Source organism: Lepidothrix coronata, unplaced genomic scaffold (assembly GCF_001604755.1).
Source record: "Lepidothrix coronata isolate B3197 unplaced genomic scaffold, Lepidothrix_coronata-1.0 Scaffold14, whole genome shotgun sequence".
In the NCBI taxonomy this organism is placed as follows: domain Eukaryota; kingdom Metazoa; phylum Chordata; class Aves; order Passeriformes; family Pipridae; genus Lepidothrix; species Lepidothrix coronata.
Window position 1 is genome coordinate 422,514 of NW_016690194.1, and position 25,244 is coordinate 447,757.

The 25,244-nt window shown below is 36.3% G+C and overlaps 1 protein-coding gene across 26 annotated transcripts in view; it reads left to right on the forward strand.

Annotated features, from left to right (window-relative positions):
- Positions 1–25,244, forward strand: part of CNTLN (centlein) — a 272,029-nt gene that overhangs the window by 79,617 nt on the left and 167,168 nt on the right. For 18 of the 26 annotated variants that reach the window (XR_001873367.1, XR_001873366.1, XR_001873371.1 and 15 more), the window contains exon 2: positions 10,022–10,110. Coding sequence is in view for 13 of the 26 variants with exons in the window: in XM_017806135.1 (XP_017661624.1) it covers positions 10,022–10,110 (89 nt within the window). In the remaining 13 variants the exon portion in view is untranslated. Of the gene's footprint in view, positions 1–4,400; positions 4,450–8,690; positions 8,732–10,021; positions 10,111–13,284; positions 13,403–20,413; positions 20,599–25,244 lie in introns of those variants that run through there. The other 8 variants (XM_017806139.1, XM_017806149.1, XM_017806144.1 and 5 more) reach the window with 7 other exon arrangements.

Consider the following 25,244-nt stretch of genomic DNA (forward strand, 5'->3'; position numbering starts at 1 on the left):
CGCTCGCGAAGACTGGCCATTATTATTATATTAGATATTGGGATTTGCCCAGCCCAGGTACAAGACCTTGCACTTGGCCGTATTTGAACTTTGAGATTTGCATGGGTCTGCTCTTCAAGCCTGTCAGTGTCCCTCCCTCAGGATGGCACCTCTTCCTACTGGTGCAGAAACTGTGCCGTTCAGCTTGGTACTGTTTATATCATGAAGACATAATTATGAAGATATTAAACACTGTTGGTCTCAGTATGGACCTTGGAGGGACACCACCACTCATGATTGGTTTCCATTTCGACATTGACCTATTAACTGTAACTCTCTGGACAGGGTCATCCATCCCATTCCTTATCCATCTAATAGTCCATCCATCAAACCCATAGCTGTCCAATGAAATGGCAAGAATGTTGTGGGGGACTGTATCAAAGGCTTTAGAAAGTCTAGGTGGGTGACATCCCCAGCTCTTCATTTATCCAGTGATGCAGTCACCCCGTTTTATAGGACCATTAGATTAGTCAGGCACAGTTTGCCCTTGCTGAAGTCTTGTCTGTATCTAATCACCTCCATGTCATCCATATGCCTTGTCATAGCCTCCAGGAGGGTCTATTCCATAATTTTACTGGGCGCCATGATAATGCTGACAGGTTGTTGGTTCCCAGGATCCTTCTTTTTACCCTTTTTAAAAAAAGGCATGAAATTATCTTTCCTCCAGTCATTGGGGAGTTCATCTGACTGCCATGAGATAGGCATGAGTGAAAAGCTACCTGCTATGGGAATGACAAAACATTGCTATTTGTCAGTAAAGGAAGCTATATTTTACATGCAGAGGTGTAGGCTCCTGCTTGTAATTTTTACAACTGCACTGAGAAAGCCTACAGAACACACTTTGATGTCTGTGTTTACCATGTAGTTACAGATTCAGTGTCAAGAAGAATGACTGTAGCTGGTTTGGTTTTCCCATCAAACTGCTTTGGTTCAGGAAGGAGATGTGCTGCTCTTAAGGAATGACTTCAGATAATCTTGCCCTTTGTTGTTATTAAGAGCGCACTGTTTCAAGTATTTCAGGTACTGTCTAGCTCATGACTTAAAAAATATGCAAATATTCTCTGATTTCTCCCCAGTTTCACAGGATTTGTAAAATACTACAGTGTCATTTCAGGCAGAGTTGACATAGTGGACCCAAATTCCTCTTGGTTAGTTGTGGTAATTCGAAGTGAATATACCCAAATATATGCATATGGTTATATTGTCTGTAAAATAAAACTATTTGTACATTCCTGTATTCTTGAGTGCATTGAAAACCACAAATGCATTATGATTATATTAATCCAGAGCATTATATTTAAACAAAAGCCAGCTCTGAGAGCTGTGGTGAAGCTTTTAGGTTAGCCTGTGTTCTCAAATAATCAGTTGAATTGTTAAAATAACTGTCAGAATTGTAGTGCTTCCAGTAAGCAATTATGTGACTTAGAAAATTCATGTCCTATTCAATACTGTGCATCTTCCATCTAAATTACTTCAACGACTATGGTTAGTTTTAATTAAAGTAGTTTAGAGACTTACAGCTTGAAGTGAAAGCTCGCAAATGAGTTATCCTGTCCTCTTGGTCTATAAAGGTATTAAAAGAAAGTTTTACAATCTCATATCCTCTCCTCTTTGAAAAAATTCTTACATCCACAGAGAGATGTGTCTCCAATGTTGAGTACTCAGGAAAAAGGAACTGTTGGTGGAAGGCTGTAGCAGTGAATGAAGGGATGCAGAGATCATGTGTGCTCACCAAAGAACAAAGTAATGAAGTTTTTGCTATTCAGTGAGGGTGACATTGTGTTTGATAGGTCCATGTCTATCTGGTAAGTTCTCTCTACCATTTAATGCATGTTTATTTTGGTTCCTTTCTCCTGTGATGGTACCGATCTGACTTCTCTGATGGTAATTCATGACCAGAGAACACCTTGTATTTCTTGTCCACTGGTGCCACAACGAATCATTTATGTTAATTAAGAATGTGTAATAAAATTGTTCAGTTAAGTGCATTGCTGTCTTTTTGTCAAACTGATGGACTAGTCTGAGAGTATGTTGATGAGATCACTTAGTACAAGTTGTGTGGTATTTTTGCTTAGACCACTATTATTGCATCAGTGTTGTAATGTGACAACACTGTATTATTTTTATGGTACCTGTTTGCATTCAACAGTTATGGGTAAGGATGCAATAATCTCTACGAGGGGTGTGTATATACACACAGTTTTTTATATTCTACATATATGTGTGAGTAAAGCAGTATACTGTATTTTCCCATTTTTGATTCCAGCGTATATTTGTTGCCAGGACTACTAACAGAGACAAGATAATGGGAAATTCTTTGAATAAAAAATTATTTTTATTCTTTGAATAAAAAATTAAACTTCTTTTTCTATGATAATAAATTTACATATTAGTTTTATATCACTTATAATGCTAAGGAATTGGACAGGAAGGGGGCAAAATGCTCTTTTTTGCTCACAGCATCTGTTCAAAAAGCTATCAGTCTAGATGGGTTGCTTACAGCCCTCTTACAATTCTCTACCTGGTAGTAAGGTATTATAGTACATACTGTGTGTGAACTTGAAAAAAATGTAGTATTATCTTAAGAACCTGGTGCATCTAAGTTTTCTTGTGAATTACAGATCAGTCTTCTAGTGACTCTTTAGGTTATTGAAAAGCATAGCACTTCAAAGATAAGTTCTGTAAAGAGTAAGAGCATTCTTTGCTGTAACCACTCAGCAGGACTGGATGGGTTGTAGAGAGAATATTTAGAATGTAATATGTCACTGGAAATCACAAAGAAACTCTGGCACAGCCGGGTCAAGAGAATCTGAACTGACAGCATATAGCAGTGTAAGTTTAAAAATCCTGTGAGACATCAAGAAAGAATCAAGTCTGTCAGTTGCATGCGAAGCATATATGTCAGCTTGATTAAAGGCTTGAGCTGTTAAGTTAGAAGTGTACTAGATGTTAGGGAAGTCTGAAACAATCCATAGTAATGCTTTTGTTGTAGATGTTTCAGTTGTTTTACCACCCAGCTTATATATTTTGTGGAGTTCCCCCCCTCCCCCTCTATGCCATGTAGTGTTTTGCATTTCTGTATGAATTCTTCCAGCCTGACAATCATGTGTTTTTAAATATTCACTTCATAATACAGAAAGTTGTCAGTATGTAATTATTATAGAATTATTACTGGAAATTAACAGTAAACCAATAGCTCCCTCTGTCCTCCCAACTCTTTTATTTCCTCTTTTGGGGATACCTGCTGATAAAAGAACTAAACTGAGAGTTTGTGTCCTGTACTTTTGTAGCGATGATTGGCAGGATGGGGGTGGGGAAGGGGTTGTTTGGATTGGGTTTGAAGACCTTGGAGTTTGGGTATTGTTTTTTTTTTGCTCTGTTGGTATTCTCTTCCAGATTTCAAAAGATGGTATCTTCCTAATTAGTGAATAATAGTTTTTAATGCTGCAAAGATTTAAGGTATGATATGAAGACCGAGAGTAGTTAGCATGCGTTGAAATAAATACAGTGAAATATGGAAAGAGTACTGATTTAAAATTGTAGATAACTGAGATACTTGATGTATGAATTTACACTAAAGAAGGAGGTTTTTCAGTTTATCTTTGTTCTCAACACAGTGAGCGATAGACGTGTAAACAAAAACTAAACATACTTGTAAATTTAATACCCAAACTGTCATGAATATACAGTTGGGGGGGGGGGGAAGAAAGATGCTGCTTATGCTTTTGACACTTCTTTTACTGCTAATTTAAAAGTTTTCCTATAGTAATTCAGTATAATTTCTTTTTAAAAAAATGCCAGCTAATTCTCCTTGATAAAGCAGTATAAAAACACTCAAAATATTCTATGTTTAGGTCACTTTTAAGTTTCCATTAGACAAATGAATGCAATATTGATACAATTTTCCACTTCTGATATAAAATATCCAGAGTAGTATTTTTGCTTAGATTTCCCTTCCAAAAGGAAAATAAAATGTTTTAATTTAAATAAGGGTATTTGTCTTTCACTGCTTACAAGTCAGAGGGATTCTTTGTTTTGTGGTTTATACTAATGTTTTATAAATTCACAGCTTCATTTGAAGGCAAATATTCTTGCTGTAGCTAGTCAGCAAAGGTTGTTAATGGCTCATCTTCTATTTGTTCCTGCTTTTGAGCAAGGGATATGCAGTGTGCTGGGTTTTTTTTTTCTTTCAGAACTTTTTAGTTCTGGCATGCAAACTTGATTGCAGGTTATCTTTATCTGACATTAGATGTGTTGTGAGTAATGTTAGTTTTAATGAGTAATTTTTGCCAAGTTTCAAATGACATCTGTATTCTGCCTTGTGTATATAAGATCTCAGCTGTTCAAGGTACACTCCTGCTGACCTCTTGAGCTGTTAACTTACACTTGAGTAGGCTGAATATTCCTTGGGTAAGCTGAAGATTGATACATTCCAGGCCTTGACAGCTGCAGGCTTTTTCTGTGCCAGCTTCAGACAGTCTAAGCAGCCGTTTTTCGAAAGAAATTGTTTGGCTTCCAAAACCATTCAGGGAACAACTTTACCAAGTCCATTAATTCTGCCAAGAGCTTAAAAAGACTGTTTAAACTTCTTTTCATCTTAAAACTGTAATAATTTCTAGCTAATACTAATTCTATTATACAAAATGCTTAATTATATTACTTACATTTAAATGAAACAGTTTTAGCTATTAAAATATTTAGCATGTTAAATATATGAAAGTAACATATTATGGTCATTTAACATTCCTTGACTATTTTTTTAATAATACTTTATTGTCATAATAAAAAATTGGTACATTTCTGTGTAAACTTTCTTTTTGTGAAGTAAAGGTCACATATTTTAACTGCAGCTGAAGTTGGTGTTTTGTTTGGTTGATTGGTTTGGTTTGGTTTTGGTTTTTTTTTTGTGTTGGGGGGTTTGTTTGTTTGTTACTGGTAACATATAGTTCAAGATGAATTTGTGTCCTTATTCTTTTGCCTGAAGTCCACTTAGGTAGTGGACTATTCTGCTTAGTTTTGTGTACCTTGACAAAAATTCAAGTACCTATCAAGTACATGGCTTTTCCTGATTTAAATTAGAATATCTGGTGATGTAATTACAATATTGCTTTATAGTTCTGTGTGTGTTGTTCACAGATTGCTGTAGTAACTTTTAATGCCAGTTCCTGTCATCATGAAAAATAAACAACATGTATTGAAATAGCATTGGTTTGCAGTTTTGGAAATTCCGGTGACTTTTAACTTATTTCTGTAGGATTGTAAAGGCTTTTGTTTGTGTTTTGTGGTGGTTGTTGTTGTTATTTCTTTTATACTTAGCCTGTTCTGTGTAGCTGTTCCTTTCAAGTTTGTTTGGTGCACAATCAATATTCCTTACTGCAAGAAAGATTTATTTTTTTTTAATTTTCCAGTTAGTATGAGTTTTTTAATCTTGTTTCATCACTGTTCTTTTAGCATAGACAGAAATGTTGTGGAACTCAGGAGTGTCAATTTCACTGACATGAGCACAATTTGGAGCTGATTTTACTCTTCCTTGGACAACTTTTAACATAGTCTGCTTGTGCAATATTTATAGCTGATTAGAGGTTAAACCAAACTGCTTATTCAGTTAAAAAAGATTGTTTGTACCTAAGTGTTTGTCTTCTCATTAGGAATGCTCATTGAAACTTTGTATTTTATATTTATCTTATCAAAAGGTCAGTTTCTGGGAGATTTGGCAAGGTTTAGGTAGAAAGGTGGTTGCCAGAGAGTCAATACATGCTGGATACTTAGCAAAAATTATGGAAGATATGTGAACATTTCCCTCTTCCTGTATTGTACATATATACATATTGTTCATTTAGAAAAATTCAGTGTGTATTAACGTACTTTTCCCTTTTCGTTGGGTTTTTTTTTGTGATAGAGGAATGCCATGCTTAGAAGTAAGTGTAGAAGTAAGTGTCTGAAAGTTGTGTGATGTTTAGTGTTCTTGTGATGCCTCAAGCCATTTCCTAGCTGGGAATTGAACTGTATAGGAGCCTGCAGGGTAGGACAACAAGCAGACACTGCTGCTTGTATGGAATCTCATGGTATTTGATAGTGCTTCTTGCAGTCATAGAGAAGCCGAGTGTCTCAGCTCTTCTAATATATAAAAATATAAGCAGAAAACCCAGCAGCGACTCCCACAGTCTTGTATACAGGACAGTAAAAGGGATAGCTAAGGAAGCATGATTATAAGCAAATCCAACTTGTTAAAGAGGCAAACAAAACTGAACTGAACAAAGTTCATGAGCTCGTAAATCGACATCAGAAACTTTGACTGTTTGCTTGCCTCAAGATTTTTGAGTGTTTGCAGGTGGAATACTATTAAGACTTTTTTATGTTCGTTCTTCTCTCTGCTGTAATGATTTCATGCCCTTAAACCAATTTGTTAGTGATTTTAAGTAGTTTAGTATAAAATACAGAGTGAATTCTGTATTAAAGATATAAATAATGCTCAAACACTATTTGCACTTCAGTTCTGCTCTCCATATCACTGATCAGCTGAGCAATTTGAATTAAAATTATTTTAAAATTAGAGTTAGATACAGTGGTTTATTCCTGTTGTCATTGTTCAAACATTTCTTTATCCTGGAAGTGGTGTCATTTAGAGTATAAGAATTACTGATTTAATGTCATTCTAAATAATTAAAAAGAAGTCACATTTCCATTGCAGTTATTTAGTGAGGTTTAGTTTGGCCACTGTGGCTTGGGCTTTGTTTCATTTTTTTTTTCTCCCCCTGGCTTTTTTTAGATGTTAAAATTACTCAGAATCCGGGTTCTGTATAGATCCTAATGCTTTTTGGAAGCCTTTTGCAGCAGTTTTTCCAAATCTGAATAACATTTTTATTTTTCATTCTGTTTCTACTTGAAAAGAAGTAGTAGGTCATGCATGGTTCAGAGTGTACAGGCATTGTGACTCTTCAGGTGGCATGGCAAGGCATTTTCAGGAGTTGCTGTCTTTTTTGAGGACACATGAAACAAGTGCACACTTTTTACTGTCCCTCAGACTAGATCCATAAAAATTTAGAACACTTAAGTGCATAGGGTGATAGCATGCAATGAGAGGTTTTACTTTAAAAAAAAAAAGGTGGATAATCGTCTTTTCATCTGAACTGAGTAACCCAATTAATATGATGCTTACTGTTGGTCTTAATTCTGAGCTGAAAGTTAACCTGTATTTAGCATTTACACTGAACAATGACTTGGATACTGATGCAAAGTCATTTGAGTTCTTATTTATATGACTTATTGTTTAGTTCTGGTATTACCTTTCTTCAGAAAGTGAATGGGATCATGCACCATAATCCAGTTAGGATTGCTTGTACACAGCAGGGTCACTTACGGTTTTGAAAAGAGGCCTTACGCTGCTAACCCGATTTGGTTAAGAGAGAGATTTCATTCCTTTCAAGTGTTATAAGAACAGCACAAAGTTTTTTGTTAATTCTTCGGTTTTATTTAGAAATTCAAGAAATGCAGTCTTCATGTCAACATATTAAAAGCTGTGCACAACTTGCCAAGGCAGTTGGATGAAATTTCTCTGCTTTTATGAAATAGGAACTCTTTCTGTTGTAGTCCATTCTGCATAAGCTGATAATAGTCTTGAATTCTAAGCTCTTTGTGGCCATAGCCTTTGTTTTATTTGTTTTCTAATACATTCAGAAAGGTAGTCGGACTTGTTAGCGGTGTTCTTTCTTGCAGTAGGTGGTTGAATTTTTCTGAGTTTGCAGCAATACCTTAATAATACATCAAATCTCCATAAAGTTTCATTTCTTGCTTGGTTAAAATAGTTGATGACATCTAAAGATTTAAATAAATGTTAACTAGAAATTACAGTTGTTGAAAGAGGAGGATATTTTTTAAACCAACAGTCATGAATCCCCTCACTTCTCACTTGCTCAGCATTTTTTCTTATGTTTTTAGCACGTTTAGCACTACCTCATTTCTCTGCAATTTTAAAAATTAAAATATGTGCATTTCTAAATTTGAAGGAAAAACATATCAGAACTTTTAAAAAAAATCTTTGAAGCTTTCCTCTTAAATCACAGAAAAATAGGTGCAACTATCTCTTCTATTTCTATAATAATTTTTAAGGTTTGCTAAATCCAGAATTCAGTGTGTTTGGCTGTTGCGGTGTTACTCTTGATGAAATAATTTGGGCTCAGAAAAATGATAAATCTGCATAAAATCTGCTAGCTTTAGAGGGGTCTTTTGATTTTATATTGAAGATAGCTGTTTTCTTGTTCTGAAGAAACAGAAGTATTATGATGGAGTGATTTGTTATGCACTGGTACTGATACTGCATGTAAAGTTCAAATTTCCTTCCTGGAAGGCGAAAACTGATCAGGAGCAAATGAATGAAAAAGATAGCAAAAATTGAAAAAGCATTTTCTACTACTGAGTTTTACTCTAATCATACAGTGTGTGGTCTTTATTGACTCTCGTCAGGCTTGTCAAACTTGTAGTGCTGTTGAACTGTTCTGCGTCTTGGATGACCATTGCTTTTAGCTGTTTCAAGTCGTGGCCTCACAATACTGTGATTAAAAGTGCAATCTGTTCTTATTCTTAAGAAATGAGAAACAGAAAACCTGTGGAGAAACCAAAGAGTGGAGTTGAAGATAGGAACTTAGGTCTTCTGTTTCATTTTATAATCAAGATGGAGTTGTGCAGAGACGAGGTACTGTGCTGTTTGTTCAGATGATTTTAATGAAGTTCTGGTTAACTAATGATATCTGTGGTATCTTACTAGATTAAGTTCCAGAAGCTTGGGAGAAGAAGGAAGTAGAGGAATGGATAGCTATAATAGTGTTGGTTTTCCCTTTAGATTGTGTATTACTCTCATGCAAATTCTGTTTTCTTTTTAACATTTAAATTTGGTATTAGAAAAAATTTCTTCACACACAGGATTATGAGGCATTCCAACAGCCTGCCCAGGAAGGTGGGGGTCACCATCCTTGGAGGTATTTAAAGCTGTGTAGATGTCCCACTTAGGGATTAGTGGTGGACTTGGCAGTGTTAGGTCAGCAATTAGATGCATTGATCATAAATGTCTTTGCCACTGTAAATGATTCTAAAAAACTAGTAGACATAGCTGCACTCTCATGATTTTTGGCTGTTGAATAGACTTAGCTGCCAATAGATGATTTTGGCTTATTAGTCCCCAGTTTAGTGTTAGGCTATGCTTTCTTATTGTTCTATTTGTCTTCATCTTTTGCTGGTTTTTATTTTTCTCCACTGACATTTTTATATAATGAACATAGGGTTTTATATTGTAAAATAACTAATATTGGTGCTTCCAGTAATAAAATGGTATTGGAATAAAATTACACCAGTGAAAAGTAACAACAGTAGAAGATATAAATCTGGGAAAGCTTTTATCTGACATCTAGTTTTCACAAACTTTCTGAAGTCTGTTTTGAAAGAACATTGTTTTCTTGCTCTTACTTGAGTTTTTTTCAGAAGCCTTTATATACTGTAGGTTAGCTGAGTGTGTGTTAGAAGACTGATTTAGTGTATATTTTGAAATAAAATGAAAGAGCTGAATGTGGTAAAACTTAATGTTGAAGCATGTATTCCAGGCTTAATATGTAATACAAATTGTCTGACTGCTAAAAATAACAGTAAGAGATATAGCAAAAGACAGCCTTGTTTGAAGATTATCAGTTTCTACTGCCATATGTGACATTGTATACTCTTTTATTGTTGATTGTAGGTATTTGTGTTCAAAATTCTGTATGGTTAAAATCTTGTTTATTCCATAGAACCATTGACCATGTTTTTGTCATTTGCAGAACAGTGAATCACTTGTAGGGAATTTTCATTAGAATGCTTTCGGTGTTTGTTTAGTTGTTGGTTTTTTTTTTAGTAATTGTCTTTTTAATATGTTCAGTGTAACTTTTTTGTCTGTTAAAGGCATAGCATACATGTAATGTATTTTTATCTTCTTTTTTTTTTTCCTGTTTCTAAGGCTGATAAAGAATTTGTGTGGTCACTGTGGAAACACCTGCAAGTGTCAAGTCCAGATCTTATGCAAGCTGTCGGCTTGGTTGTGGAAAGGTGAGTTTGAAGATTTAACATGATACTAAAATCAACAACCAACCTCTTCTGCTGATACCTTATTCTTTATCTTTCTAAGTGAGAAAGTTTTTAAAAATGTGTTACAAAAGTTCAGTTGCTAAATTTTGTCAAAAGTGCCTAGAATACATTGCAAGTTTCCTTTTTTGGTGCCAGTTGAAGCATACTTCAAGATCTCTTCTCACCAAGATTTCTGTACTGCAGCTGAATACAATTTTTAAATTACAAACGTACTGCATATTTTGTTTTTCTGTTGAAAGAGCAGGAGGAGGTAAATTACATTTTCCAGTGTCATAACTTGTTGGATAACAGTTATATATATAAATTAGATTTATCTGAATTCTTAATGAAGTGAAAAGCTAAGATATGGTAACAGAAAAGATAATCACAGAAATGCTGACTTGGATGGGACCCATCAGGATCATCGAGTCCAGCTCCTGGCCCTGTGCAGGATATCCTCAAGAGTCACACCATGTGCCTGAGCGTTGTCCAAGTGTTTCTTGAACTATGTTAGGGTTGGTGCTGTGACCACTTCCCTGGGGAGCCTGTTCCAGTGCCCAACCACCCTCTGAGTGAAAAACTTAGATGCTGCCTTGATGCACACAAACATGATAATGAGCTGAATTTTTTTGAAGTGGTAGGAAATGTTTGTGAAACCCTTTTAATGTAGTGTTCAGCTTATCAGAAGGCTTGCTACAGAAATCTCATATGTAATAATAGTCTATTATGTATGAAGGTAAAGATATATTCTGTGTACGTGCTTTGCACTTTGTATAGAGGCTGGTGAATGGTACTCGTACACGAAAGCCTAACAAGATACTTTTGTTAAGGTGCTTGTCTAGTTTTTTTATGTCCTCTCCTATTTTAGAGTAACAGTAATGCCTTAGAACACTTCTGTGAACTCAAGGTTATACATCTATATCATACCTTTCTCATAATTCTCCGAATTATGAAATTAAGAGAGAAGAATTGCTTCCACAGCATCTTTTTAGGTGTTAACCCTGATAATCCTGGAATAGGTTTGGATAAAACCCATTCAGTATATAAGAGTTTTACTAATCAAAACTTTGGAGTTGCTTTGATTTGACAGATGGAACAATATTTTTCTCTTTAACCAGTGTATCTTCATCTCTTCTTCCTGAGATCAATCTAATTGCTGCTTCAGAAATAGTTTCTAACCAGGCTTTGCCTGTGAATCTTCTGCACAACCAAATTACAGCCCCATATATCCTCTCCTAACTTTTCCAGCTATGTTTCCATAATAATTGCCTAAGTAGCATCAGTTTCATGACTGTACCTCTTTACATTGTCATCCTTTCAGAAAAGTTTTTGTCTTACTCCCTACTTTATAGCAGTAAACAATTATTTTTTTGTTGTTATGCCAATGTCAATTTGTCTCAGTTCTAATACATTGATAAGCTTTCCAGGGAATCTGCTACCTAGCACTGCTACTGTCCAGAAAATTACAGGACAAGTGATTTTCTGGCTTTGTTAACCTAGGAAAAATACATGGATTTAAAAGTTTTAAGAGATAGGATTACAAAGTAATAGTTACAAGCACAATGATTCCTGAAGCATGTCACATGGGAGATCTGTGCTTCTTGCAGCTTCTTGCAGTTTTGTATATTTTACATGGTTGTATCAGGTGAGCTGGAATTTGAAAATTTACGCTCCAATCTGATAAAAAACAGCTGAAGTCTTGGAGGCTTTTTTCCCTTCTCATCTATATTGGAAATAATATTGACCCCATCATAGCCAAGTTGATAATACTTTCCATCTTGTCCTGGCCTATGGGGAGATTTTGAGATAGAAACAGAATGAAATGGATTTAAACCTTTTGTTGTTTCTTCCTGTGACATGGATACCACCAATATTTGCATAGCTTCATTTTTCAGTGTGTTCTTTCCACCAAGAATTCCATAACCAAGAAACTTTCATTACCCACCAAATCTTTGTTAGACACTATCTGAGGTCAGAAGCCAGATACAGAATGGAAACAGACAATTAAAGAAAGCATAGACATGTGTATCCTAGATCATATATATAAAGAATCAAACAATATCATCCAGTAGATTTCAGTCATTAAACTGATGAAAGAGACAGCCGGGCTTTCTTCATGAGATTACAGTGACAAAAATAAAAAGATACAGGACAAAATGTTCATTTGGAACCTTATAACTTACACCACAGATGTGTGATGAAGAAAAAAACAGATATATTAGGAGGAATCGAGTGGACAATATTAGCTGTACAGTCAGCTAATTTATGTTTATAGCATTAGACAATTCCTTATAGTATCTTTTTACAAACAAATCAGGGAAATCTAAAAGGCATAATTTGGGGGACTAAGGGGGGAATTAATAGTACCTTGCCATTATTTGTCTGATATTTTGGAATGCTTTCATGGTCTCAAAATAGAAGTTCACCTGCCCTAAAACTGTAAAAACATAGCTTGTACCTTTTTATGGCTGTGCTGCTGATTCCTGTAATACATCAATGATATACTTTTCAGCAGTCTTTGCAGTTCTTGCTGGATAACTGTAACTATATTCCCAATTTAATATTCAGATATAAACAAAAAATTATCTTTACTGTGCAAATGAGAAATGCCTTTGGGATATGTAAAAGCCTCCAGGTATTTTCAAACAAACCATTGTAAAACTACTACTCATGTTAGTATACTTTCCAGCTACTTTAAATACTATTGATCTCAGTATTATGTAGAGAGCACACTATTTCTAGTTCACTGCCGGTTTTTTTATAATTTAAAAAATATGCTAGAAAATACCTCTTATTAGGTAAATGCATGTGTGAACTGAAATGGAGTTGGGGTTCAAATGAGAGTATCAAAGGTTTTGAAATACTTTTGCAAACTTCAGAACTCAGGTTTAAGACACTCCTATAGTACATGCAATCTTGACAAGTTAACAGACTAATTTTCCTCTAGGGCTTCTACCTGACTCCTTTCCTTTCTTCGGAAAGGGGATGTAGCAGGATCCATTAATGATCAAACTGTGGCAGTGATACAAGACTTGGTAGGTGTACATGGGGATTGTATTATGCTAGATGATACCCTTACAGATACTTATATTTGGCAAGCTTGCCTTACATAGATGTTTTTCCACAACTAAATTTTGACTCTGCTGTGTCTTGCAGGTCTTAACAAAGAGAAAGAATGGATTTATCATTTCATAAACAGTGGCAACCTGAATGTTAGTTCTAGTGACTGAGAGTTTTGTTGTTGTTCTTCCTGGGGAGCTACATCTATCTAAAGGTGCGCAAATGGACAAAAATATGGCTGAAAAGCAAGAGATCATAAATAACTAAAGAATTTTTGGCAAGGTACTTGCAGGAGTTTATGCTGTGATTTGCAGCATTCTGTGAATAGCAAATTGTGGAAGAGACATTAAACAGGTTGGCATAGATTCTTCACTGACTGACAATATGCAGATGTACTGAAAGTGGTAAATACTTTTTATATAAAAGGATAAGTGAATGTGCTGTGTGAACGAGCAATATAGATTGCCTATGTTAATTGAAAAATAATTAAAAATCTGTATCTTGCATCTTTTAAAGGGCTGATAAATATCGTGCAGAAGCTTTCTGAAACCACTGTTTTGCTCTTGTGCAAATTAACAGGAAACAGAATGACAGTAAGACAAGGAAGTAAACAAGATTCAAGACATTTTTAAAGGCCATTACCATTTTGTTACTCTGAATTTAAAGTAAAACGGACTCCCCAGTTATTATCACTCCATAAAGTGGACAGAATAATAGAGTATAAGAGTACAACCTTTCTGTCTAAGGTCAAATAATTGTGATTTTCTACAGTTAATGAAAGTTTAATATCCTGTTTCATTAAAAATTCTCAGAACATTGAACATAAGTCAACATTCCATGGAGAAGAAGGTATTATGCAGTTTGCATGTGTGCATATCTGCATATCGGAGCACAAAATATTGACATGATAATTGCAGTCAAGCCTGATTGAACAGCAGCCTCTGGGAATTCAGCTGGTGTTGTACCAACTGGATGGCTGCTCAGGACACAGTTTGAAATGCAAGGTGCAAGTTAGCACTTTATTCAGCACAGGCAGGCATCATTTAAAAATCCTTGGGGGAAACCCTGGTGATGTGCAGATGTTAAAGCAGTCTGTTCTGAAGTGCTGATATTTTGAACACTATAAGAGACTTGTATATTTTAGATGAAAAATGTTTGCAAAATTGTTAGGCATAAATGTCACCATTTTCTGTACTCCTTTAGTGTAAAAACATGTTTAGTATTTTATGTATGTTGCTTAAAATAAGAGGCTTTAATAAATCATCTAATTAATTAAATCAAGTTGGAGATGCAAGAAAAATAACATTTTTGTAATGATGCCTTTCCATTTTGATATGTATCATGGAACATAGAACTGACTCTAAATAATTTACTATGGAAATAATTTCATTTTATGTATTTTATTTGGATCTTAAATTATTTTTGTAAAGAAAAATAGGTGTGTGCAACTATATTATAGAAAGTAACTGCTTAGAAAAGTGCAAAATGTGTGGTATTCATTTAAATTCCTTTTTGCTCTATGCTGTCTGAATCTTTTAAAAGTATATTTGTAAGTATTAAAATAAAAAAATGTATGTGTATCAATTGTAATTCATCATGAAGTATAAAGATCTTATAGGAGGTGAAATTAAACTCTTGATTAAATGCAGGCTATTTAGCTCTGCATTTTTTTTAGCATTTCTTAATACATGGAAACACAGTAAGGTTTCTTCATGAAATATTAAGGCATAGGTTCTGTTTCTACTAACCACTGACTGTGCAACTGCAGGGATGTGACTGTACACAGTAATTACAGTATTGGTGCCATATTTACAGTAACATTGACAGTCTGTGCTCTACAACTTCACTTTGCACATGGGCGATTCATTTTCTGTTTAATACAAACATAGATTTTGGAAGTCTGTAAAATAGTTGAAAGTTGGAGGACAGGGAACTAAAGTAATCAAATTAAAACTGCATCACAAAAGTGATATTTTACAGCCTTTCTAGTTCTGAAGTCTTTTATAAGCAATGAAATATCTCTCAAAAGTAACAGTGTTTCTAGAAGCAATTTATTTTAGTTTGAATATACTGTTAAAATATAGCCTTTTCTCTTTTTACCATAGTGCCCAGAGTTCACAGTGTAACCTTAACTTTCTTTGTAAGGCCAAATTTGTAGATGTGTTTTAGTTTTTGAGGTTTTTTTGGTTGATTGGTTTGGTTTTTTTTAATCCCACTGTTTGTAAAACTGAACAGACGAATTCCACGTAACGTGTAAACAGCAAATTTAATTTATTAGTTAAAGTTATTTTCATTTAGTTGATGTATGACATAATTACATATGACTTCAAGTTACTTTTTCTTGACAAATGGTTAGGTACTTGTCTGACTAAGACCTGTAGTAGGATACAAGATGCCTCTACGCCCATACTGCTTTTGCTGAAGATTTTAGGAAGAATGTTGTTTTAGAAACTTAAACAAAATTCTGGTTTTTAAAATGTTAGGGTTTTTGATGATTTTGTACCTCATTCTTAGTTAAACATTTTCTCACAGTCTAATATTTCATTTGTGACAAGCTATTAAAATTGTGCAAAATGTCAAAAATGTTGTCCTGCCGTATAAATGAGTGGAGCATAACACAGGGAAAAAAATCATATCAGAGGAAAAGTGTCAAGCTTAAGAATATTTTCTCGATTTCTCAATTTTTGTGGGAAGTTGAATCTCAATAATCTTTGTATCTAAATGCATCTGTGTTAAACATTTAAAATAGGTAGTACTCATGGGAAGACTGATTGGAGCTCAAAACTTGTACAAATTGACAGCCTCTCTTCACTCCATTTTTCATACTAAAGAAGTCTGCAAATATTCTTAGCTCGCATCATTATTGCTCATCAGTGATTCTAATTAGCTAAACAGGAGTTTGTCTCAGTCATTGATCATCATCAGCTTCTTGACAGTGCCAGAATTTCTGCCCCTCCATATTCCAATGGACTTTTTAAAATATATTTTAAATACTTAACAACTCAATTAATAAAGTTGTTTCAAGATTTTTTTTCTTAATATTTGTTACTCTTTGAAAAAAGAGGAGGTGATTGCTGCAATTCCTATCAAGTCTCATTTCAAGGTGCAACTACAGATCCAAATATGATATGTAAGTTCTAGTCAGTCATACTACCTTATGGGGAACTGTCCTGTGACTAGTATGGAAAACAGTCTTATACCTCCAGGAAAAGTTGCTGATAAAGTTGTATATGAGGTTTCAATTTGTGCTTTAGGCTTCTGACAACATCCATTGTGTGCTTATATTGTGGAAATTAGAACATTTTTCTTTAACTGTGGGTGGTAACGTGTGAAATTATTTTTGGTGGCATTACTACAGCCTGTGCTATCTAGGAAGTCTGAAAAAAAACCTCAGAGAAGAAAAAAAATTACTTGAACTTTTCCCATTCATTACAGTGATGCTCTATCTATTTTTATAAACTATGTTCCTTGACATCTTTGTTCAAAGGAGTGTTTGACCAAGTATCAGAGAAGTGGAAAATACTGCATTTAACTAGAAATGCACTTTCAACCATTGGCTAGTGTGTGTGTCTATTACAGGCATATTTTTTGCTTTAACAGTGATCTGTGTTTTTTTTGTCTTCAGTCCCAGACTTTATTCTTCAAACCCCTTTCATGCAACCATATCCTTAAGTCAGAGGGCTCCAGAAATTTTTGACTACCGATAATATGCCAGAATTGGCTGTGAATACTATTTTTCGAAGCAGTTTGTTCTTTATTTGGTTCTTGGCTGGCTTATTCACTTTCTTCCTAAAAAAATTAGGAAAAATAAATAAATAAATAAAAAATTACACCCTCACAACCGTAAAGTTCCTTAGGGCTGAGAAGTCTACCTAACTGACCAGATTTTCAGATCAATTAGTGCATTAGAAAAGAAGTTTAATAATACTTTTCAAGTGATAATTGCATAGTTGAGTTAGGAGGCTAGCTGGTTACCCAGTATTGGTGTTTAATTGAGTCTTTTTCTAACCAAGGTTAACTTTGTGAGAGGAGATGATGGTTAGAGTTGGGAAAATGATGGTATACTGTGGATGGTAGATACAGAATGAGTGGTAGAGCAATGATTTAATAAACAGCTGAATTAAAATGGAGAGGGAGATGTGGGAACAAAGAATGGATTGGACTTTCCAGCGAGCAGTTAAGGTCAGGATACTTCTGAGAACTGGAGGCAATGCTATTCAGTGATTCAAGAGGCCTGTGTGTTTGTGTCTTTTGTGATATGATTCTTCTTGTATCTGAACATTACTATTCTAAGTACTTTGTAGTAAAGACTTTCTTTGCCTTGTGTCATCTGAAGCGCTTAGAATTTTGGATCAGCTAGTTTTGTGTATGTGTCTAATCTTAAATTCTTACGTTGTCTAGCTGTACTTAAGACTTGAGGAAACTTTGAATGTTTAATACTTGAATACTTAAATTTTAGACATATGCTGATATAGGTCCATCACTTGCTCAAATAGACCATGGTGTAACATGCTTATTGGAGAGTGATACCTTCCTCCCAAAATATTTGGGGTTTGATTACTGAAACTGTTGTCTTTGAGAAAGGGTACTTGCTGATAGACACTAAAAACCCCACAGCAAAGTAATTAAGTATAAAGTGATGGGGGTGAGCTGTAATGCCCCTTAAGCAAGACCCAGAAGGACCACTCTGCATGCAAGTCACAGTGTGACACAGAATGGCCATTTATTGGACATGGACGCCGGCTTATAAAGAGAGAGCAGGGAACTTGCTAGAACAAAGGGTGGAGACTGGGAGAAGTATTCAAGGAGCGGCCAATCACAGTAACAAGGGGTGGAACTTATCTAAACATGGACAAATGAAAAACTATCTCTGGAGAATACTGGAATGTGGCAGGGTTGGACAAATAAGGAAAGGTTTTACATAGAACCAATGGGAGAAAAGGTAACAGGAGTACAGAGAAGGGAATCATACATTCTCATAATAAAACATTACGCCAAAGAGAGAGCAATTGTATAACACTGGAAATAGGCACTCCTGTGGTTATGATGATCATATCTTGTGCATGATGGCGTAGGAGCACTCTGAGATGTTTAATTCCTCTTCCTCCACTCTCTCCTCATTAGTTCTCTTTCACCACTCGTAAGACTCTCTTGAGAGTCTCCCTCCCAAGGAGGAGACTCCATCTCTCCCTTCTTTGTTTTGAAGAACTGGAAAAGCTTGGGATACACTTTTAAACACAACTTTTTTGACAAAACATATGATGCATGGGATAAAAGTAAGAATGGAAAATGTGGTTAACAGAAAAATCACGCTTTAAAAAATTAATTTATTTACCCATTTCAGGAGTGAAGGAAAATGAAGCCAATCCAACAGCCCTGCAGTTCCTCAGTCTCAATTAATGGTTATATCGTTCACTAAATTTTTTGATTTTTTAATACTATGGTGTAGAGCTTCGGCATGATCAGAAGAATTGAGGCTACAGAGGCCCTCAAAATCCTGGCATCCATGGCCATGGGCCAGGAGCAGGAAATCAATAGCTGCTCGATTTTGGAGGCTAGCTTCTTTGATCTTTAAAGTATCAGCCATGAGCCCTTCAATAGTAGAGGTGGTAGCATTCACTTCTTTTCCCAGCCAACAAGCCATATGTGCAAGGCTAGAAAGTGCATATGCAGTCCTGAATCCAGAGAAGGGGAAAATACCCCAAAAGTTCCAGGTTCGGGACCACAGTTCTATGTGAGGGTTGTGATTAGGTGGAACATGAATGTAATGCAACTTCTCCTGTCCTTCGATGGCAGGAAGAGTCAGAGCATATTCAGGGACATTTCTCTTTTGCCAACTTCATGATTTTCTGGTTTGTGTAAATCTGAATAGTTGGAATTTTGCTGAGTTAAATAGGGCAAGTTTTCCAATGGAACATGGTCCTCCCACAGGGTAACCAGGAATTCCTTGCCGGGTTCTTTCTTCACGAAAGAATCCTTTTGGCAGTTTCCTGGGTTTTGTAAACCTCTCAGTGGGAAGGATGTACAGTTTGGTACCATTGCACCATGCAGAAGTATTTTGGTACACCTTCGAATTAGGGGATAAAAGGAATTCATTAGTTCTGTGGGTAGTATAACGCTGAAATGTTATACAAGCACTGGCCAATGTGGACCCTAAAATGTCTAATTCTGGAGGGATGGTGTCGATTGGTGCCATGCGAGAGAAGGTTTGGGAGAGAGTAAGTGGGGAGAGGTGCTTTGTCTGATATCCAGGTACTTCTCAAAAAGGCACCCCAGATTTCATAATTTTCAACTGGGACTCCTACTAAACAAGTTTCAAATGGATGACTTACGCTGTCCAAGGATAGACACGTAGTGTTGGTGTCAGTGGCTTTTGCTAAGGTGATCCAGACATTTTCACTGGTTTGCTGCATCCATTCTGGTATGGGAGATGCATGAGTGTTTTTCCATGCTAAGAGGAAGATGACGATCAGCAGGATATTCAGGCATCTCCAAGGTATGGTTTTCTGCACTTGGAGGGTATCCATTTCAGCCCACTGTCTGTGGAGATAACAAGCATGACCTCTTCACCAAGTGATGATGGGGAAAGGTCCCAACCAGTTATCAGTTAACAGGTCTTTATACAGGATTTTAACTTTTGGAGATGGTACCAGATGTTTAACAGAAAAATGTCGGAAAACTGGAGGATGTTTGTCCTCAATTCTGTTAAGAAAGTTAAGGACGTACATTACTTTCTGAAGGTGATCATTGGGTGAGAGGTTCCCACTCCCCCTTTTTTTGTTTCTCCAGTATGGACTTTATAGTTCTGTGGGCTCTTTCCACAATGCCTTGTCCAGTTGGAGAGTGGGGAATGCTCGTGCCATGTTCCACGCCCCACAATGCCAAGAACTCCTGGTTGCTTTGCCAAGAACTCCTGGGTATTGTTTTTATTTGTTTTGGGATTCCTATATGGGCAAAAGCTGTAGTTAGGTGTTTTTGGACATCATGGCCTTTTTCCCCAGAGTGAGCGGTGGCAACTATGTAGCCCGAAAAAGTGTCAATTGACACATGAATGAATTTCAGTTTGTTAAAGTAACCGATGTGTGTCTGTCTGCCAGATTTGCAAAGGAGGTAATCCTCGAGGGTTCACACCCTCAGTTGGTAGAGGAGTGATTAGCTGACAGTCTGGGCAGGCAGAGATGATGTCTTGTGACTGTTTTTGAGAGATACCACATTGTTTTTGCAGGGCTCTCGCACTCTGGTGAAAGAAGTCATGAGATATTTTTGCTTGTTCAAGACGTTGTGGGATGACTGCTGACCCTGCTAAAAGGTCGTCTTGGTGATTCCCCTCTGCTATTGGACCTGGAAGAGTGGTGTGGGAGCGGATATGAGTGATAAAAAAAAGAGAAGATCTGTTATCAACAACATAAAGTAATTTTTGGAATAAATAGAATAACTTCATTTTTAATATTTTTCAAATAAGAATTTTCACAGCGTTGGACAACGCCAGCGACATATGCTGAATCAGAAATAATGTTAGGTTTATCTGGGAATAAGGATAGAGCTCAAACAACTTCTGATAATTCGACCAGTTGTAGTGAGCCTGGAATGTATGTCCTGTTTCCACTCCATATGTTCTTTCTCAATTATCACCGCATTTCCAGTAGTCCCCGAGCTATCTGTAAATACAGTCCGTGTGTTAGGGATAGGATTTTGAGTCCAATTCGAACTATATTCTAACGGAATTTTATTTATGTTTTGCACGAATTTGCACAATGGTAAATGTACTTTCATTTGGCCCACAAAATCTGAAAGGGAGACTTGGAAATCTAGGCTCATTATCAACATTTGCTCCAGGAGCTGGGAAGTCTCTTTTGGGTCTGAACCTGAGAGTTCCCAGCACCTCGTCTGGCCCTTTAAACATAATTTGTCTAACAGTTCGGGTAAGGAAATCAAAGTTTTGGGAAACTGGTGAGGAAGGAAGATCCACTCCCACAAACACATCTTACTGTTGCTGGAATAGAAATGGCCCAATAGTGCAAAAGGCTGAGTAGGTCCTCTCAACACAATGAGCACTGCATCTTCCTTTTCTAGTCTTCAATGTACCTGCAAGGAATTGATTTTGTTAGTAACAAGTTCTACGAACTCTGGCCTCTGGCATCAGTGTTTGGGGAGATGTTAATTCAGAGTTCCCCTTTAATAATTCAAATAGGGGATGTAAATCGTCTGTAACTAGGCCTGCTACGGGACGCAGCCAGTTGAGAGTCCCTAGGATTGTTTGCAGGTCGTTGAGAGTTGACACCTGTACAGGAATGGTTATTTTCTGAGGTTTTATAGTCAAGTTTGTAATTTGCCACCCCAGATATTTCCAGGGGGCAGACACTTGTATTTTTCCTGGTGAAACAGTAAGTTTATTCTCTGAAAGGATGATAAGGAGTGCCGTTGTAACTTCGTGAAGGCTTGTAGACAATGAGGTTGACAAAAGAATGTAATCTGTATAATGTGGACAGATGGCATATGGAAATTTAGACCTGACTGAAGATAAAATATTGGCAATAAAGCTTTGACAAATGGTTGGACTGTTTCGCATCCCCTGAGGAAGAACTGTCCACTGATATTGATGGAGCGGTTCAGTGAGATTTTCTGTTGGAATTGAAAAAGCGAATTTCTCTTGATCTAGGGGATGTAAGGAGATGCTAAAGAAGCAGTCTTGGATGTCATGGGCCAGTTTTTGGGGATCATGGAAGGTGCTGGCATTCCAGGTTATAAGGCTCCCATCGGTTTAATTGCTTTATTAATTTCTCTAAGGTCCTGGAGTAATTTCCATTTTCCTGAGTTTTTCTTGATACAAAAAATGGGAGAGTTCCATGGACTTTTAGATGGAACTCTGTGGCCCAATTTTTGTTCTTCTACTAGATTTTTTTAATGCTGCTAATCTTTCCCCTCTGACAGGCCACTGGTCTACCCACGTTGGGCAGGTGGACACCCAATCTAGGTGGATTGGTTGTTGAATGCCAGTGGCCACTAGGATAAATTTGTAGACAGAACAACTGCCCATTGGTCTAGGACATCTCGTCCCCATAGGGTGAGTGGCACTTTTAGGATAAAAGGTTTTATAGAGGCAGTTCGATTGTCTGAATTGGTAATTCGTATGATGTCGTGAATTTTCATGGGTGTTTGGGTGCCACCAACACCTGTTACCTCTGTGTATGTTTTCGCAGGGGTCCAATTTCGAGGCCAGTCTTTAGCTGCTATAATTGTCATGTCAGCTCCTGTATCAATCAAACCATTCACTGTTACTTGTTGTCCTGCTAAATGAGAGAAGATTTGACATGTTAACATTGGTCTGGTTTTCGATACTTGTGTCCAATTCACAGATGGACATACAATGCTCAAAATGTTGCAATGGTCACAAACATGTGAGAGGAGTGTCAATAAAGAGCTCTATTGAAGAATAAGAAAGTTGCACAGTTACTTTTAAGTCACTTAAATTCCCATTAGGAACAATTTCAGGATTGATTGTAATTCCTTTTTCTTTACATTCTAAATGCGAGGATAATAAAAAGTTATCATTTCCTGCAGGGTTTTTGTCAGGAATAACTGAAATTTCCTGTGGATCTAATTTTTCAATGACATAATTTCTTGCAGGAAACAAAGTTACTTTGTAAGTTTTTAGTCTGTCTCTTCTGCCATTGGAGTGGGAGTTTGTTGTTTATCATGGTGGAATTTTGGGGCTCTTGGGGTCATCGCACAGTCCCTTGCACTCTCTCTCCCGTTTCCCTGTTTGCAGCACTGGCAGTGTTTTCTGTTTTGTAGGGGACTCCCATCCTTACATTTCGTTGAATGGCAAAACCAATGCCAGTGATACCCTTTTTGGCATCTGGGACATGGGCTTTTTGATGGAGTAGGGGGTTTCCCCACTTCTGGAAATTCATGTGAAAAATGAATTTTTCACAAATCAATTACATTTAACACATTTATTTTTTGTTTTGTCTGCTTCTATTATAACACCTGTTATTACTTTTGTTCTTGCTTGTTCTGCTTCTACTAAGGCATCTGCAATAATTTTTCCTTTATGTTGATTAGAACTGATCTCTTTGCAGGCCTGTATCATAGATGTAGGCATGGGGTTTGAGAGTGCTCGCAGGACTGGTTGACAGTCTGAATTAGCCTGTTCAATTGCCAGTTTTAAAAACAATGCATCCTGAGCTTCTGGATGTTTTATTTGACGGATAATTGCATCTCACAAATGGTTGGCAAAATCATAAAAAGGCTCTTTAAGGCCTTGTTGTATGTGAGCAAACAACAGTGTTGTCCTTGTTGCTTCTGCAACTATCTTTATAGCTCTAAGTGCCAGACTTTTGGTTTCATCTGAATAATCCAGAGGGATTTTTGCTTGTGCCCGGTTAGAGGAATATGGACCCTATCCATAATAACGGTTGATTGATTCTTGTACTGGTACTCGACGGCTATTAAGGGACTCTTGTGCAGATTGTCGGATTAAATTTTTCCATTCGTGTTCAAAAAGCATATATTGCATTGTATTTAGAATTGCTTGGGTAACTACTCTAATGTCATTTGGGGTAAATGTATAGGCAGCAGAAAGAGAGTCTAACATTTCAGTAACAAATGGAGAGTTAAGTCCATATTCAGTTAAGGCTTTTTTTGTATCTCTCAAAATCGGATATGACACTGTTAAGATTCTGCCTCAGTTAAAATGTTAAATACATTTCAGACATTAAATGTCTTTTGGACTATTTGTTGAATATTCATGGTTTGACTTTTCTTTGCTCATTACAGCACTTGAATTGTTTTCTTTATGAAGATTTTTTTTTATATACAATTGCTTAAGACTATTTCCTGTATATTTTTATTTCTCCTAGCTAAATGTAGCTTAAATGCATATTTTTTAAGGTGGGTTTTTCTTAGTTTTCTTCAAGTCCTACAACACATCAGTTGTCTTAGATTTGTAATAGGAGAGTGCTGCTTGAAGTCCTTGCCTTGAGACCTCAGTTTCCAAAAACTTCACTTGAAATTCCATACCATTTTTGTTTAATTCTTTATTTACTCAAGATCAGACTAGATATTTTAGCAGTCATAAAACTTTATGAAAAAAAGCCATGTTATTGGGTGGTCTGTGATGACAGTGCAGTTTAGTCTTTAAAATCACTGCTAACAGTAGACTACACAGTAGTAATAATGGAGAAAAATAGTTCTCCATATATCTACTATCCTTATTGGTCACTGTTATAAAATGCTTCAGCTATTAAACCTTTTGTGTACAGCTGGATATTTTCATCCACCTTAGATCACATTTACACACTCATGTACTACTGTTTCATTCCCTTACAGCTCTGAAACATTACCATTTTAGAAGAGCAAAAGTTGCACAAGTAGGATTTTCTGGCTTCTGTAGATGGCTGATAGCCACGATGGAAGTTAACCTGTACTGTGAGAAGACGAATAATCTGATGAGTTTCTGCTTCTGTCACCTTGATGCTGGAATTACCTGAATTATTTGGCCATTTGTAGGGAATGTATGTTTCTCAGACCTTTAGTTGCAGGTATATGATAAGAACTTTGGCTTATGCCAAGGAATCTTTGAATATCCTTACTGTTGCAACATTTATTTTCTTTCTGCCTAAAACAGAAGCCAGTAAGGGCATCAATGTTTAAAACTCAGTTAAGAAACAGGAAAACCATGAGATGAGATAGTTTGTAACTAAAGTGTTAATGACTTATCAGCTGACATCCTACAAAGTGTTCCAGAGATGATAATAGCTCTGCACTTAATAACCACGTAAGAGTGGCTCTGCTCATCCCTGTTACCCGAGCTTCTGTGCTGTCTTTTTTTTTTTGTCCGTGTGAAAGTTATGGATTCTGTCCATGTGAAAGATTGTAATGATCGATGATGTTCAAAAGTGTTGTTTCAAAGAAATGCCTTTTAACTGAGAGAAGGATTTAACCAATGCAAGCAGTTTTGTGACTCTACATTGCCAAGAAGAGAAGAAAGCATTTTGTTCGTTCTGTGTCCATTGTACACTTTCTGCTTTTGGGAAAGAATGAGACAGATAATG